General features: G+C 51.9%; 1 protein-coding gene across 1 annotated transcript; it reads left to right on the top strand.

Annotated features, from left to right (window-relative positions):
• Positions 1–12,738: 12,738 nt before the first annotated feature.
• NCLIV_055270 (Aldehyde dehydrogenase, related) lies at positions 12,739–17,275 on the top strand (the record flags this gene model as incomplete). The annotated part of the gene is made up of 9 exons (XM_003885081.1): positions 12,739–12,879; positions 13,523–13,613; positions 13,732–13,925; positions 14,247–14,390; positions 15,237–15,323; positions 15,658–15,784; positions 16,251–16,462; positions 16,851–16,934; positions 17,264–17,275. The coding sequence occupies 9 exons, from the start codon at positions 12,739–12,741 to the stop codon at positions 17,273–17,275; spliced, it is 1,092 nt and encodes a 363-aa protein (XP_003885130.1).
• Between the last annotated feature and the right edge of the window lie 808 nt (positions 17,276–18,083).

The following is an 18,083-nucleotide window of genomic DNA, read 5'->3' as shown; positions in this document are numbered from 1 at the left end:
GATTCACATAACACTGACACTTGGAGAACCGGCAACACTGTCACTAGAGGTGAAGTCTCCTCCGCTGATGACAAATACACATGTGGGGCGCCACGGGGACACCAAGGAACCTTGCGCGGGTCCCCAGACAGGCAAGACGCCTCACAGGAGAAACGGGGCCGTCTCGCCGCCCGGTTATATTTGGGGCGAGCGTTGACTTTGGACTGATTACCTTCAGAGGCCCCTGTTTTGGAGTGGGTAGGTTGTTGTCCAGCCTTATCACTGTACCGCTCTCCACAGAGAGGGCTGGCGAACAACTCTGCTCGTGAGGCGTTGGCTCCAATTCGAGCATGAAGATCGAAGAACAAGAGCAAAGCGCACGTCAAGACCATCAATTTGCCAAGAAGAGTACACCAAGGTGATTTCGTTTCAACGCGCAGCAACGATCTCTTGACGAGATATTTTTCCCAGGTGCACACGGCATTGCAACAAAACAAACCAGTGTCCTGAACGCACTTTTACTTTACTCTGGTCAACCGGGCGCGGCGGTGCACTGTTCGCCCGGCCGTTCAAAGATACCACTCTTCTAGCATGGTGTAGTGATCGGCAAAAAAAAAAGCAAGATCAGACTGGCGCAGAGCACTGGGAAGGTTTCCCACAAAAGAGGAGAAAAAACGTAAATGATGTACGACGAGGGGGGCGAGACGGATGGACTGCCCTGGGCAACACGCCTTTGGTCGCGAGTTTTTTGTACACACTGCGGGCTCTGCTGAGACAGTTGCACTGGCGATGGGCGAATCCAGTGCGCCGCTGGATCCGCACATAGGTCGATCACACTGAGTGTCAGCGCGGTGCCGAAGAAATAATCGAGGAGACAGCGACCTCCCCACGATCAAAGTCAAGACTGTTGGGGAAGTGGGAGGCAAGAAATATACGTCGTGACTGTACGCTATATTTTCCGACACACAGAATTCGAAATCGGCTGCACGAGTGGCTCCTTTCTCAGGAGGCGTTGCACTACAGCGCCGATCCGCCCCGTACCTGGCGTTGTCGAAATGATGTGAGCCGTATCCGTGTCTCCACCAACCAAAAGGGATCCCAGAGGCAGCTGGATGATGTTGAGCATCTGCTTCCGCTCCTCCAGAGCTCCTGAGTCACGGGGAAGCTGCGAGAGGCCGCCCGTCAGAAACAGGTATGGAGGTTCGTGAGGAAACTCGCTGTCGACCTGGAGGCGGTGGTCTAGATCGGAACGGAACTCATCATTCTTTTCTTGAATTTCACCGCTCTGGTCTGCGTGCCCTCTTCGCCTCGCTGACTCTGTGTGAAGTGCCACATGATGCACTTCCCAGCGGTCGAATTTCCACCTATAGCATGCCATTGATCACCTTTCTGGGTAGTTTCGCCGGGTGGCGCGCTAGACAAGGCTCACACCGGAAAGAAATTCTTCCACTGCTTGTGGCACTTCCTACCAAGTCAATGCATTCGTGTGAGGCGAAAGCGTTTGCAAATATGTGTCTTTTAGACTACCTTCCTCAGATCTCACACGAAGGGCCGCACCGGGAGGGGAGTCAGGGAGCCGACACTCGAGAGAAAGTGTACGAGTCCAACACAAAGGCTTTTGAGGTAGGCCCCCTGGAGGCGCAGATCAGGAACTGACTATGTGGTCGTCCGCGTCGTTCAATAGGAAGCAAGCTTTTGCAAATCCAAGCCAGAACCGGAGAACAACAGAAAAACGGCAGGTACATGAAGGCAACGGCGTGTATGGGTGACGAGTTGAGGTGGGACTTGTGAATTTTCCGTCAATGAATCGAGCTAAGGCCATTGTGACAAAGAGGCACTGATAGAAATGCTGGCGAGCTTTCAGTGTTTTCACTTCTTTGATGCTTCTGCGGTGTAGAGAAAACCGCCCAGGATGTGCTCAACAGCGTCAGCTGTTGGCCAACTTTTCCGCGACCACAAGCAGCAGCCGTGTCACACGGGTACTAGGGACTATGGACACGGAGCCAAACGACAACCAGATCGCTGTGCCGCCAACGTTAGTGCTTTGTTCTTAAAGCGCGCGAATCATACCGATAAGCGCTTCAAAAGTACTTCAACTCTTTCCTAGTCCCATACGAGCGGTGAAATTGTTCTGCAGTGTACCGTGGATGCCACTATATCGTAGCAAGGCAAACGCACTACCAGCTTTTCAGTAGCTTGGCATTTCGGTGCGTTGGATGACTTGGAGGTGAATGCGAGAAAAGTCAACCAGCAAAGCAAAAAAACTGAGAGCCGCTGACGGGTGTCCCCCACAGTGACTCCAGCAAAAACAGCCGCCGCCTGTGCGCCACGAGGACAACGGCTCCTTGTCGCTGCCTGCCCACCTGCTCACCCCTGCAGCGACGTCTCTGCGAAGGCTATGTGTAACTGGCATGTGTGGACAGATGCGTAAGAACCAATAGCGCCGGGTGTTGGCGGTTGATCCTTAAGTCACTACCTAAGTTCTTTATGGACATGGTTCGACGGTGGTGCCGTCCGGGACAGGCGAGGGTAACGCTACGATGCCTCGTGCGTGCGCTGTGGCTACTTGACAACATTACCATTCGACACCCCATATATACAAGGCACGCCTTGAATGCCTACACGGTAGTCTGGAATCGCACCCGGACTGTCATGCATGTGCCATACCGGAGCGGCAAGCCTCTCCTCGCAAGAGCTGCAAGTTAACTAACAGGCGTCGGCTGAAGCCTTCCTAAGCGGAAATGACCGCTCATCCTTTCCTTGCAGAAGACACACTTTTCCAAGAGAGTTCAAATAGACTGCCCAGGATATACGACGGGATACCCAGAGGGTGGATGCGCGGTTGCCCGGAGGCGGCGGCGCTGTCACCGTCAAACGGGAAAAACCACGCCGAAACGGCGGCGTAGTCTGCAAGTTGTCAGGTGTTTTTTTCCAACGGCGATCGGCAGGGTTCTTTTTCTGTTCCTACACACGGAGATCAAATGAATCTCTCACTGTCTATGTCACCAAATTGCAAAATGGAGAGGACCGACGTTGCACAACTGCAGATACGGGGCATCACTTCTTCCTCGACAGTTCCACGTAGAACGCCGCTGGTTGGTGTATGGAAGGAACGAAGATTAGCCTGTCGTAATTGAGGGTTTGAGTGTGTAGGTTTGCTCCCACTTCACCACACAATCTGGCGCGCTTCTCATTGTCTCCTATCACCGTCCACAAAGTAATTTTGCTCGTACCTTTGGGTAGAACAAGGTGTTACGGGTGGGCGCGCCCGTCCAACATGCGTGCTCTGGTGTGTTGCACTTGCGCTGCTCTGTCTGTGGCAGCGTTCAACAGAGTGAGTACATCCAGCAGCGCACAATTTCTTGCTTCCCCCCGAAGGTGGGGGTAACAGATAGTCGCCTAGGACACTCCAGTCACGCACAGTCTTTGGTTTCCAGACCCGAAAAATTAACTCGAAATCTGTTCCGTTTCCCTGGAAAAATTCAAGGCCCATGCCAGCTCTTCCAAGCTAATTTTCAGAAACCCCCTTATTCATTTTAGGAAGAATTACCAGGTGTGCGAACCCACCTCGCCGACCCCATCCAGCGGGCTACCCTCGCGTCCTCTGAACGCGGTAGGGGCGCGCTCCAGGAACGCACTGACGTGACCCCCCCCCCCCCCTTCCCGCCGCCCACACAAAGACAGCGACGAGGCCAGCGCAGAAGGCTACGCCAAGGAATCGCTTTGTCACTATTCTCGAGTTACCTCCTAACTACGCGTTGAATTATGTGTATCGAAATGGACGCAGTTACTCTTGAAGCCACATTTTGTGGCAGCAGTCTAGTCAGTTTTTGAAACTTGGAACATCGTTGGCGCAGCATTAGAGCCAGTTGACTGGCAACTCTGCGGGTGGGTAGTACATCCCTTTGCACAATATTACATGTACACTGAGGTCCACTCCATCTTAGCCCTAGGCAACTTTAGACTCGCTTTCGGCTCACGCTACTGCGGGTAGTAGACCCCGACAAAACGGGAGGAACTGGCGGCGAGCGACCTCGAAGGTGCCATCATTCCTGACTCAATTAGTTCACATCAAACTGTCCAACGTCGCTTAGCCAACGCGGAGTCTCACGGGCTATTCAGGAAGTAACCATAAAAAGCCAAATACACTAACAACTGAGGCCGCTGGTGCAAGTTGAACAAGGCAACAAACCGAATGCTCGGGGGCGGCGGTCGAACACCGATGTTTTACATTTTCTTCTGCCCCGGTTTCCCACACACAGTTCCCAGAGGATACCCCTACCCTGAGAAATTTAGTTAGATGAAATATTTGTGCCAGGCAAACAATGTAAGCGTGCCCCAGTCGTTCTCCTCTCGTCTGTGGCTCGGTTGAGGTAATAGTAGGGAAAACGAGTGAAACTCTCCGACCGGTAGTGAGAATCGGCCCTGCACGAATTCCCTCCAACCTTAGGTAATTCACGAGTTTCGGTGCCGAGCCACGGAAGTTGCGTTCATGTAGGTCTCAGCTGTGTTGGGAAGCAGCCACATGGTGGCGCAGTAGATGCGGGGCTTGAATTCAGTAAAACCATGGCTTCATGACCGTCCTCCTTGCAACTGCGCTGTTGGCACAGACCGCCGCGGGTGCCTATTTGTAAGCGGACAGTGTTTTACAACACTCACGAGGACAGTGGTCCACTGGCGAACTTGTTCGAACGAACTTGACAGTGGGGTTGTCTCGTCTGCGAGTCTCCTTCCGGTGGTTGGTTGCGCCTTCTGTGCAGACACACATGACTAGTAAAGTGGTGGACTTCCGCTAAACTCCTTCGCAAATAGGAAGGCAGGCAAATAAGGGCGGTAGTAAATCTCTGCATTTACGCACGCCTTTGCACTCAGTAAAAGTGTTTCAAGGAAGGCAGGAGGTTTCTGGCGCGTCGCCGCCCTCTGTCCACTTTCCACCTGAGCATGTGATCCAGTGAGTTTTGTGGTGGAACGACCTATTTATCGAAGACACTGAAACGACCGGGTCTGTGAATGGGCAAAGACAGTCCGTTCCCTGCCTCCAAATGAACAACTAGGCAGACGATCAGCTCCACTATCGGACCAAGATTTCCAGTGTGTCGTTTCAAAATGGTGAGAGCCTCTGGTTTTATACTGCCGTAGCCCTCCCTTGCGACGAGGCTAGTTTTGCATACCTATGGAAAATGCTTTTGCGCATGCAGAGATGTCATACATTGGTTCTTTCAGTTCCTTCAGCTGACCCCCTTCGTTCGGGTCGCTCTGCTACGCGCGGCAAAAAAGAACGGCCGTCTGCTGTGTAGAATAGAAAAGAGTAGGAATTATTCAAGTGGGGCGCAGGGCCGTATGCATCCAGGAAAAGCCTTTAAGTTAAAGTGGTCAAGTTAGGAACCAGCCATGAATTGAGCTCTTATTAACATTCGTGTGCTAAGCAATGTTTGCTCACGCCTGCCTTTTTCCAGATTATAGGCGGAGATGCATCTCTTCCCTTCCCCCAGCGCGTGGTAAGGATAGAGAACACTTCCCCTATGCTCACCGCTTGGAACGACACAGGTCAGCCGCGAACTCATGTAGGGTAAAAGCCGCTGGTGGCGAGTGACCCCTCAGTCGAGGATACGCATGTAAGAAAGTGCCTGTAAGGAACGGCATTCGCAGGACGAGTTGGTTTCCATTGTCAAGTCCCAAATTGTGTCCTGCCTTCCCGACAACCTCTCGTCAAGATACCTACTGATAGACAAGTGAAAGGCAGCGGACGCATCTCGAGCTTATTCGCCCACTATCGAACAGTCGGGGACAACGCTCGTGATCCTTAAACTTTAAAGAAGTCTCGGGTTGACTGTGCAACAAACAGCTGCTGGAGGACCATTTCGCTTTGTCGGTGAACAGGATTTGATGTACCTGGACACGCTGAAACCAAAAGACGTCCCACACGGTATGCTTGTCAGCGAGCTCCGGTGTTCGTCAAGATCTCCTACTTAGGGTGACAAACACATGAGCAGTGAAAGTGCTCTGGGAGCAAGTTTATCTGATGGGCACCGCCGTTTTGAGGAGTTGATCGATTCTTGCCACCGGATTCACAGCTGACGAAAAGATATAACTCCGACGAACTGTCGTCACAATGACTCCGTCCGCCCCCGAGGGAAATGGGCGTCGTTCTGCGTGCTTGCTACCTCCCAGAAGTATCGGCGCATTTTTAGCTACCTGAAAATGCTCAGAAAGGCCAGGGCAGTTGAGTACATTTTGTGTGAGTTGGCAGTCTCTGACAGCGGTACTAAGTAAACTTCATCGTTCGCATCTCAACACCTCAGGATTTGAGCGAAAGGGAACGCGACAATGTAATTCTCTGATGACACGCGATATTGAGAAGGCCTTTCCGGAAAACCCATATGAACGGTACGTTGCCCAATGTGATGTGGTCCGAGAGCTAAAACTTCCGTACTCAGCGACCGATCTGAATCGGTGTAGCAAGAGAAGACATCGGTGTTAATACAGGCATATCATTTGTCCTGTGGAAAACAGTGTTTCTACCGCATACAGGCTCACTAACAGAGAAGATTCGTCATTCAAATCGGAGGCAGCATCGTAAGGAGTAGGGAATACGTGTTTAGAGAGACGCAGAAAGGCTGCTGTTCGACTGGACACACGGTCTGGCTTCGCCATACTCACCGGGGTCCTTGACCGACCTGTTACCGTTGTTTCCTTCCATCATGGCCCGGTGCGGGCCCCCGGAACAAGACAGGTGCCCTGTCCACCACATCGAAATGTCTCTGAGGGGCCACGGTTTGTAAAATGGCTCTATTCGTGCACTCCACACTTCACAGGGCGTCCACCAGAAGACCGCGGGAAGATTCCAGGCCGATCGATCTGTCTCTGCAAAACCGCGATATCGAGGTGAGGTGGCGGATCTTGTGTCTACAACCCTGGAGCAGTCCTCTCGTATCAGCTCTCAAACGACAGGTCCCACTTCAAGAGCAGAAGTGGTTCTGGTTCTCAAGAGTACGATTGCTTACGGTGGTTATCGAACGAAATCTTCTGGCTTGCAAATCTCCGACATTTTTGTTCGCGGCACAGCAATTTCGGCAAACCCCGTTGACTGGATCTTGCCCGCAAATGCATGCATGCGCTGAAGCATTCGTCCTCGCGGAACCATTTTTACGCCTGAGCCTCCTAGCGAGGCAGTCTCTGTGACACAGGGCGTTCATGACAGAAAGTACTGTGGTGCGACTGCGGCGCTTGCCTGCTTGCGTGTTCCTAGCCGGGGCTTCCCAAGCAACTCTTTAACCAACGATCGAATACACCGCGGAGACACGCAGAGTAGCTAACCTTTGACAGCCTCCCGTCTTGTCTTTGTACATCTGGAAATCCTAAAGGTTTTGTCAATCGTAAAGCCATGTGCATCGGTGCTGCGTGCAGTTCGCCTATCCGAAACCGACAGGGTTCAAAACCAATCGAGTAGTAAACCCCCTAGATCCTGAGGTTGGCAGATTCCTCCATATCCATCTTCGGTGCATTTTGTGCCAATACTCGAGGGCAGAAAGGGTGTGAACAGCATAGAGGAAATGTTCGTTGGTCAGATCAAACAGGACACAACGTTTCTGTTCTCCTTCAGAACTGGTGGCCCTGATATAGGTTCACGTACGTCCAGCGTGACGCTGCAGAATGAGCGAGAGGAGGCCCATAACTGATACGAAGAAGTAGCGCGTTGGAAACGGCGTGTGCAAGCATGAGTGAAAAGCTAGTCATCGTGTTACGCACTTTAACGTACACGAACAGGGGATCAACGGCTGTTTTTTAAGGATAGCGGCGAAAAAAGGACTCGCAAGACGTGAATTGTCTGTAGACGAGACCGGTGTCTGCACGATGCCGTCTCTTCTGTCGTATCTTCAGTACAAGCTTCCGTCGTACAAGGAGGAAAAGCCTCCGCCCCTTAAGTTTGTTAGAGACACCCTAAACGTCAGCGATATCACCCAGGCCACAGACGGCGGTCCAAGGACAAGACACGCAAATGATGGGTAGGCTAGGATCAATGCGGTGTGGGACGGCGACTGTGGAAATGTCGAAGAAAGATGCGAAAGAGACATGCCACGGCCAGCCCGAGCACTGGTTGTGAATGAGCTCCACAGGCATCCCGGTAACCACCCATCCGCTGTTTCCTTAGACGGAATGAGGAAGCAGAGCAGCGCCGAAGAGAGTCAGTTTCTCATCAGATTAGCTTGGCAAGAACTTGCTGGTGCCAGTGGCTTCAAGTGGAGGAGGCACCAATCATCACTCAGAGCCCAAGACAGATTCATGTCGTAACCCATGACAGCGGTGTTCTTGGTTGTTTTCGTCTACCGTGTTGTGAATATGAAGCAGTGGCTTTTCTTCTGGAAAGGCCGGTATCATCATTATCATCCTCGTAATGGGTAATCACATCGTCGCTTGACCCGTTTTGTTTGTTCACGAATCTGTACGCTTTGACTATCGTTGGGCAGTCCAGCAATGAAGACACCCACGGATAGCGTTCACGAGGGATGGTGTAGACCGGGTACTCTCACAATACGTTTCACGGAACGTACGGTAGCTATTCACTGTGATGACAGCATAGGTGACTCAAACATTGACAAGATTGAAGGTTCTACACCCAACCAACTCGCTATGCGGACCAGTTTTTTCCGGCCTCCCCAAGAATGCAGACTCAGTTCATCTCTCCACTGCCAGGTACGCCACCGGCCTCCCAAGAAAAAACTCAGCACTCGCTGCTAGGTCGCAAGACTTCCGGAAGCGGCGACGACGGAGAACACCTCTTCCGACAAGCTGCTTAATGTATTTCCAGTGGTTCTCCACGGGACGATGACAGGACATTAATGGCACCAAGAGGCCGCATCACGTCGTAGCAAGGCATAATAACCCAAACGACCCTGTGTAAGTCCTGACGCTTCCCTATGGGAGCAACAACCAGAAACTGCGTCACAGGACGGAGCCCAGAAGCTTACCATGCATACAAAAGTCGTTGCGTTGGGTGTTTGCAGCTACGTTCTACCGAACTGGACCGTCCCTTCTCATATTTGGACAGAAGAGGCTGTCGCGTTGGCCCAAAAAGGCGAATCGCAGCCACATGGCGAACAACTCGTGATAGGTTCGTTCACCTAAAACCGTTCGCGCGCACTCAGGATCCTCCCCGTGAACTGCTAGTTGAAATTTCTGTCGGACGATACAGCCTTGTAGGCGGCAGTGGCACGACGTGTGCGTCACCTCAGGGTGGCTCCTACTTCAGGGTAGGCCCGAGTGAGGTGTGCTCAGTTGCTGGTGTGTGGAAAAACACAGCTGTAATTGGGTTGCTGTATAATCACCAGCTAGATGGGAACACAGCAAGCGTTCCCAGCGTGACGTAGATGATATGTCGCGTTAATTTGCCGAACGCCTGGCCTGCTTCGCCGCGGCACTCGGTGTAAGTGCTGCGGATGACGCATCAACTGTGTCTGAGTGACACAGGGCATATTGAGAAGAGCCTTCCCCGGGTGCACGCGAGGGCTATGCGCGCTCCATTCTACCCTTTGATAACGGAAGATATCGACGGAGCAACGAGCTCAAGGTATCATACCTCAACCCAATCCTAGCGATGGTGGTAACTGCAACGGCAAATGTAGGCATAATCGGGATCGGTGTCGGATAGCGCTGCCAGAAGCGACTGCCCAGAGAAGAGAAAAGTACCCAAGAAGCCGTTTTTCCGAGTAAAGTTCAGCCACGGGTTCGCGACTGGCCAGTTGAACCTTGTAGAAGAAAAGCTCATGGATATGTAACTCACCTGACCACCATCTCAACTTGCCGGGACTCCCCCACGGAAGCTGCAAAACAACTGCGGTGAAAGAGAAGACGCTTGCAGACACGTAGAGCCCCAGAAAATGTCGAGACACATTGTCGAGGCAATGCTTTACTCAGTCCGCAACGCCGGCTACGAGCGAGCATTTGCAGGTGGCCGTTACTGCTGTTGTTGTTTCGATGCCCCGCCTCCCACAGTTTCCGAAACAACTGTGACGACAGGAGAGGAGCGCAAATAGTTTTGTATCGTCTTCGCCCGATGTCTTTTCCGTCCACATATGAAATAATCAAGATCTTCGCTTGAAGCGTTGTATTTGCCTCTTTATCCCCCGTACACGTCCGCACGGAGTTGCCCCGACTGCAACATGATAGCCGACGGCTGGCCATTGACAATGTGTTGAAACGGACGCCACAATGGAAATATCGAACCCCAGTTCTCATTTCTCTACTGTGCTGGATGTGTACGGGCTGACAGGCGCATACCCTTGAAACCGAAGAGAGGAGGGGTTAACATATACTCAACTGCCGACATTCAGGGAGCTCAGGTGATTGTCCGGCACCGACGCTAGAACTTTCAGTCAGGATCCAAGTCCGTGACTTCAGGTATAGGTAACTGCTCATGAGGCATTAGAAGAACGAAATCGTTGAGCCGGGTCGTTGCACTCTCCACTATGGTGTGGGGCGGTAAAATGGGTCTTGAAAGTTGGTGAGTTGTTTTCTTACCGTTCGCGCAGGCAGATACGCAGAGAAATGGACTGAAGACCAAACGTCATGTGAATCCGCTGCGGCCGTCCTACACTTGGGATGAGTACCCTACACAGTTCGTTGTAGAGGCAGTTGACCGGTCTGCTCGCCAGCAAATCGAAGTACTGGCATCGGTAAAGGGTGGTACTGAAGTTAATACTTTGCCGTTGCCCAGTGAGCCAAAGTGCTTTCCAGGAAGCGCAGGGGAGTATCATGTTGGCAGGGCTGATGTAACGACTTGCACGTCAAGAGCTAGTGTAGCTGTCCAAACGGCAGCCTCCGCGCTGCATCAAAGAACGCAACAGCAGACTCATGGCATGATTTCAGCTGCCAACGACTGCTGTCACCTCGAGTTTGGCAGCAGCTTCTGTTCGCATGATGGAGGAGCGCGGCCCGCCTCCCGGCAACCTGGCAGAGCAGAATATACCTCTATATCGCCTACATCATCAGTGCCTCTGGCCTATCACAGGAGGGCTCACATGCCACTCTTGGGGGTCTACAATAAGTGGGAGAAGAAGGGCCCGTTTACAAAAGTTCGCAAGCCTCTAACTGCTGCCGAGAAAATCTCCATGTACGTAATGCCCTGAATCAAACTTACTCTCACCCTAAGCCCCTTCCGCGCCGAAGCGGGATAGTGAATGTTTGTGAGTGCAGTGGAGACAGTCAGGGCGTTGCAAGGCTGCACCTCTTATATGAGCCACTCATCCCTTGCACTACCATGCGAACAACCCCGTGATACAAGTAACTGAACGGAGTATTAGAGGCGCTACCATGACGACATAATAGAAGCTGAACTTGATCATCTGTTCATTTGATCATGTCACGAGATGCCAGCGGTTGCCCGCCATCCCCAGAGTCAGCAAAACCAGCTACCGGAAAACGACATTGCAAAATCACTTTTGCTAGGTCGTACCGTGGCGAATGCTCTACCGTTTCCCTGCTGTGCGATGTCGGACCAGAAGGTCGCGTCCTGAGTATCTTATAATGCATAGTGGGTGAGCTGAGGAGGGCTGTAGACTGAAAAAAAGGCGCTGGTGCTACTCGAAACGCGGCTGGGACTTTGCCTGAACTCAAGAATAATCGTCTTCTCATCTTGCCACAACGTGATGGGGAGGTATAGCATTCTCTGTTGGTGTCAGGCAGTGGAGGAAAGCCGGGGCACGCCCAACCGTAGACGCTAAAAGCCTTCAGGAAACTCAGATATTCTGATCACCCCCGGCAGAATGCTTACGATCGCGAGTGAGCACAGCGAGCTTTCGTTCGACTGAGGTAGTTTCAAGTGCTCGGGGGGAAGTATGACAAGATGACAACCATTATAGTAGTGTTTCGTGCAGCATCTCGCAGAGACGCTGCGTTCAGAGCACATGGCAGGGACCGCCGTGCCTTGCTAATCTCGACGTTCGGTGAGCGGCAGGTGCCTCCCCGACCTCTGTTGCCGCCGCTGAGGGATCGCCTCCCACTCTTGGGTTCAGGACAAATATCCTGTCATGGGGGAGTTACTTGGGGAAATACACACATTTTGGCCTATGGAGTCCCACATCAAAAGAACCAATTGCACTATGGTCTTGTTCACGATGTCCTTTATACCAGGATCTCGTTCCCAACTCCGAACGCTGTGTGTAGCTTTTACCCACCTGAAAGCCTGCCGCTCACTTGTTGCGAAAACCTTTTGGCCTGTTTTCCGTAGCCTGGTCCTCCGATTGCGGTGGTCATCTTATATTGCGCTAGAAGAACAGCCTGTGATGTCTTTCAGCCAAAAGCAATAATATAGTACCCGAAAAGCGTTGCTAAATTGACGGGTGTGGCTGTAACAGACGTTTTCTGGGTGCACGATACAATTCTTTACTGTTGACGCTACGAAGTTCGTGGCCCTCCTTTCTTAGTCGTCAATTTGGGCACGTTTGCGTGTTCAAGTGGTGAAAAGACAGTGACATTTATGAGCAGTTTTGCAGACGCTCGACTGGGGACCTCACGATGTGGGCATCTACTTCGCACCGGGCACGTCCTGCCGGTGCAATGCGTGGCTGTTGCTCTCTCACTCGTCACCGCCCTTTCATTGGCCGTGTGACTTTTCCAGCTGTCTCTCAAGTTTCCTCTCAAGCAAAATTTTGCAAGGTGTTGACGCTGGAACCAGTTCTGCCTTCAAATGGTCGCCTTCTTACATCTTTCTGGAGACATGAAACCGTACCTTTTAATCATCGTCATCTGGGAACGAGAGCCATGTCCACAAGCCTAGGGTCACTGATTCCTTTCATGAAAGAGGGAAAAGTCCCCATGTTCATAGACAACAAGTTTGTTACGAGCAAAACAAACATCGCCGATAAGGATCGGGTTCACCTCGTACACTGCCCGTCAACCAACGTAGGCATGGGATAAATAACATGCAAAAAGTAACTGAACCTAGGGCGAACTGTAACAACTGTGCACACCACCGGCAGAAACTGGGGACGGGCTACCAGCTGAACAGTGACGACAGACACTCTATCGTCCCGTTTCTCCTTTGCGAAGGTGCTTCCGCTCTTTAGCGTATAGGCTGAACCTGTGGATGACTTTCGCCTTGACTCTAGTTCCTGCCACTAGTCGCGGAGACGTTTCACCAACTAAGGGGAACACATGTCCCATCTATAGGGTCCGAAAGTGTCCAGTTAATTTCACTGCTACAATTTTGAACAACTTTACTGAATTTCAGCTGTGGCTGGTCGGCAGCAGAAGCGAGCCAATACCTCGAAGATAACGGAAATCGTGAGCAAGACGCGTCTACCCCCCGTCGGAACACGAAGCCATTTTCACGCTATGACGAGCGCCTCAGCCTTTAGTTTTTATCAGCTTGAATGTACCCTGCAACGTGTGACATCTGGGAGCTTGCACGGGGTTGCGCAACTTCGTGCTTCTTGATGCTGTTGATATTAATCAGGACCTGCTGGCAGTGAACCCGCAGCCCTCGGACGCCGAAGTCCATTCAGCAATCCGAAGCTGCCACGCCGCGCAAACAGGATGGCAGCAGATGAGCCTGGCTAAAAGGAAGAAGTTTCTACTCTCCTTCTTGCACGCATTGGAAAACGGACAGGAAGACCTTGCTAACATCATCACACGAGGTACGCACGAAATACGAGTTTTATCATCAGACTACAGGCCTTCATGGTCGCACAGCGAATGGGGTGTGAATGATTGGGTCGATGATTCATGAACCAATTGAAAATGTGTTATGCTCAGAACATGGGAAGACGCTTTGCGATGCACGAGGTGAAGTCAGGCGTGGAATCGAAGCTGTAGAAGAGACGTTATCAGCTTCTTCTTTCCTGCGAGGCGATAATTTGCATGACATAGCAGAGGGTATGGACTGCTTCACATACAAGCTCCCACTTGGCGTCTGCTCCGGCATCACACCTTTCAATTTCCCCGCCATGGTAGGATGGAAAATATGCCGTGCCTTCCATTGTCCGGATCTCCTTGTGTCAATCTGGTAGGGCGTGTATCTGTAGAGAGTGGCCGCAGTGTTTGTATGCCAGTCGATGTGCGTCACGACATGCGGTGTTCTTTGTTCTGTCTGCTCGGGGGTTGGCATGTTGATGTAACGCGTTGGTTACGAGCAGACGAGCCCCACTTCTGTTCATGGTGGGTCATGAGCATGTCTAGCGGCTAGAAGTTTGCAGGACGAGTATTAGGCGCTACTTCAAAGTAAATCACGAGTGCTCTAAAATGATTCTCCGAATTATGGTGCCTCGCAGATTCCACTATGGATGTTTCCAATCGCCTGTTTAGCTGGAAACACATTCTTGCTAAAGCCGTCCGAAAGGACTCCGCTGGCGGCAACAAAGCTCATGAGTTTCGTTCAAGAAGCTGGCTGGCCGAAAGGTGTTGTTAACGTTGTGGTAGGCCGAAGAGTACTTATTCAAGCGTGCCTCTTTTTGAGTGATGCCCCTATCGGAGTGCTGCATTTTGTTCTCCCTTAGCGAAGCCTCCGCACAAGAATTTTCGGCTGTGTTTCCAGGATGGGCTTACAAATTTTTTGGTAACCGTTTTTAGACCGAACTAGTGAAGGCAAAACATATTTGGCAATGCACCTCGACAGAACCACTGATTAAATGTAATACAGGTATTAGATGCCAAGTAGCAATTCAGGAACACTGCTCTTCTCTGCTTGCTTTCTTATATGTATATTATGATGTTGTTCCTGAACAGCTCCGTTGGCACCAGCTTCTGAAGCACGGGAAGTCACTTTTTCAGAGCATGGCTTTAGCGTCTGTGTTGTGTACTCCCGCTCTGGAACCCGGATGGGGGGGGTAAGTCCTGAATGGCGGCACTCCTGGCTTCTACGTGGCAGCGGGTGTGAATAAGCATCAGGTCTTCGCGCAGACGACGTCTGTGGTTTCGAAGGGTTTTCCTTATTCAGCACGGAGACGCTCGGACGGCAAACATTCTCTGCATGGATCCTGACGTCGCTGCGGTTTCGTTCGTAGGCAGCAACAAAGCAGGCAAGTGTCTAGGAGAGCTACGTTGTTTGCCCGGTTGTAAAGCGCAGGAACCTATAGAGGAATCCCCGCATGGCCTAGATGAGCCCAGGTGGGAACTGAGGCTTCTAAACTCGCAGTGGTCTGAGAGCAACAAGGCCTTCTCCTGAGCCACTCCCTAAATGACTGATGGTTGCCATTGCTCGGCGGGCTGAGAACGTCAGGCGGGAAAACGAAGTTCCCGAGTTTGTCACTGCGTTTTACCAGGCGAACATATTTACAAGCTGTGCGGAGAGTCCGGGAAACGCGCTCAATGCAACATGGGGGCGAAAAACCATGCAGTTGTCATGCCAGGTATGTACCTTTCAAGTTATCTGGCCCCTGAAGATCCCCCCTTCAACTTTACACCACAGAACACGTCCTGATTCCACTTCCCTGTTAGAGTGTGCCCTTCGAAAGCTGGAACAGCTCACGCCCCACTGCCGCACCCTGACCACTGCACGGGAGCTGGGTTCGCTCCACTGGGGCTTCAGGCGTTTTGAACACACGGATAAATGCGTTTAATGCTGCAAACAATAATCAATGCCACTAGTACAAAGTGCTCTATGTAGTCACACGGAGTCATCAATGTCTTCGCATTACATGTTCACATCCCTGCGACGGTGTGGAAAACGCAGACGCAGACAAGGAAGAAGCTCTCAATGGAGTTGTAACTGCGGCTTTCGGCGAAGCAGGCCAGCGCTGCATGTCCATTTCAGTGGTGCTATTGGTTGGCGACGCCGGAAACTGGTTGGAAGACCTCCTCCTCCGTGCAAGTGCTTTAAAAGGCAGGTCACCAATGCCTCAAAATTCAATACTGACGGGCTGTTTCTCTGCGCCCCTGTCGTGACTTCTCTTGGTCTCTCACTGCAGGGGGGGGGCAGGACACCAAAAGAAATCCTTCCCGTCGTAGTCCTGCCACACTATCTCCTGTCTTATATTTCCGGCGTGTTCGCTCTTGATTTCTCCGTCGATTTGAAGGTGCCAGTCACATCAGACCGTCCTCAACAAGACACAGTCTCGTTCCCCAAGTCTAGCTTCAAATGTTAACGGATTGATACTCTATGCGGGGTGATAAGAACACCTGCCCAGTTTCACCTGTCGGCCGCCGTTAGGCTATCTGCGCTATCGGGTAGACGAAAATCACCACACTCGCAGGGTACTTTGTTTGGCAGGCACAATCGGATTAAAGAGAGCACCTATACCCCGTGATAATAGTCATTCTCCGCCTTTTCTACTCAGTTGGCGCCGGCAACGACCCGAGCGTCAAAGTTGGGCCGTTGATTTCCAAGGAATCGAAGCTTCGAGTCAAGGCGGCGGTGAAGCAGAGCATTCGCGAGGGCGCAAAGCTGGTCCTCGACGGCCTTCATCCGGTCGTAGAAGGCCTCCCCAACGGCAACTTTCTTGGTCCGACAGTACTTGAGATTCCTCATCTGGACATCACCGCCTACAAGGTACTCCTCAGACAAGGGAAATCCTCCACAGCACCTTGCGGCGCTCGTGAGAGAACTCGGCTTCTAAGAGAATGGCACCATCGTTTCACAGCAGACGGAAGAGACAAAGTACTAATCTTACAAGTTTTCAGCACCTGACTGATACAGTAACTGTATCGATTGCTTGGTGTCACACCCGCTGCTGCAGAAAAACTGCTGGTTCATTGTCTTCAGATGCAGGAAAAGAAAGATTCGATACCTTCTCTGATTCGAATGACGAAAGAGGCATAGGACTATGCACGTAGGAATCCTTAGACGAATATTCTCGTTCCGGAATAGTATGTGGTCAGGTTCAACACACTGTACAGTGAGCCTTCTGTCCTGGCGGGTGTGTTTGTCTTTTGCCCAGGAGGAACTTTTCGGGCCGGTTCTATGCGTTAAGAAGGTCAATTCTCTTCAACAGGCGGTGGACCTCGTGAACACCAACAAATATGTGAGTCAGGATTTGCCCACACAAAAAGTAAAGAGCAGAGCCCTTTGTTCCTATCCTCTTCTGGTTCTCCCCAGCTGCTATCGCTTCTGAGCCCGCTTTGACACACCCGTCGATTTGCTGTGAAGCGAAAGGAAATTGACGCGTCTCGCGAGTCGGCACGGTGCCAGAGAGGCACAGCTTTCGTCGACGTATTTCTTCCTGCTGGTTCAGGGGAATGGCACGGCTATTTTCACACAGAGTGGCTCCACAGCTCGCTCGTTCCAGCAGGCTGTCGCTGTCGGGCAGGTGAGTAGGCACAGTCTTCACATTCGCTCTGAATGTGACTTTAGCTTCTTGAGTAGCCAATCCCACGGTGCGGCCTCCGGGCGTGTCGAGCGCCACTGAGTTTGTTGCCTGTGTCCCAATCGCCGTCCTCCCATGATGCTTGCCTGTCTGCTGCGAAGGTCGGGATAAATGTGCCGATACCTCTTCCCCTTGCAAGCTTCTCATTCACCGGCTGGAACAACAGCATGCGTGGAGCGCTTCACTTCAACGGCAAAATGGGAGCAGAATTCTACACAAGGACCAAAACAATAACGACACAGTGGAGAGGGAGCAACTAGTCACATGTTCCGGCTGCATGCCGGTTCACCGAGTGAAAATGCGACGACTGCACCACCCACAGGATCCGTTAAATGGTGGGGAACTGATTGCCAGAAAAGACTGACGTTCTATGTTCACTCACAGCGACCAGTGTGCATTTGCACGGCGACTGTACGTGAACCATTGTTTCTTAAAGTTATACAGTCGGTCTTGTGGGGAGTCTTGCCGGGAAAAGGAGCATCGAACGTGATCGGGCCAAACGTGATTTCAAGTGTCTCAGTATGGGCAACACAACAAATGGTTGTAGGGGCAGGAACCCGGCACGTGTTGGGCTTTCTGTTGCGAGATGTACGGCAGTAGACACAGCAGCCTATCGCTCGCCCGCTCCCTCGTACTCGCCTTTGTGCCAGCGAGTCGTAGTCCACGCAATCCTACCCAATGCCCTCATAGCGAGCCTTCCACCGAGGTCGCCGTCCACCTCCGACCTAGCCGCTACGGAATAGAGTGTTTCGCCTTCGTCAGGACTGGCCCCCAGCGACGCACGATTTCACAGTGTAGGCAGCAGGA

This window comes from Neospora caninum, chromosome XI, assembly GCF_000208865.1.
Source record: "Neospora caninum Liverpool complete genome, chromosome XI".
NCBI classification, from domain to species: Eukaryota; Apicomplexa; class Conoidasida; order Eucoccidiorida; family Sarcocystidae; genus Neospora; species Neospora caninum.
Note: the sequence above shows the minus strand (reverse complement) of the source record. Positions and strands in the feature narration are given on the sequence as shown.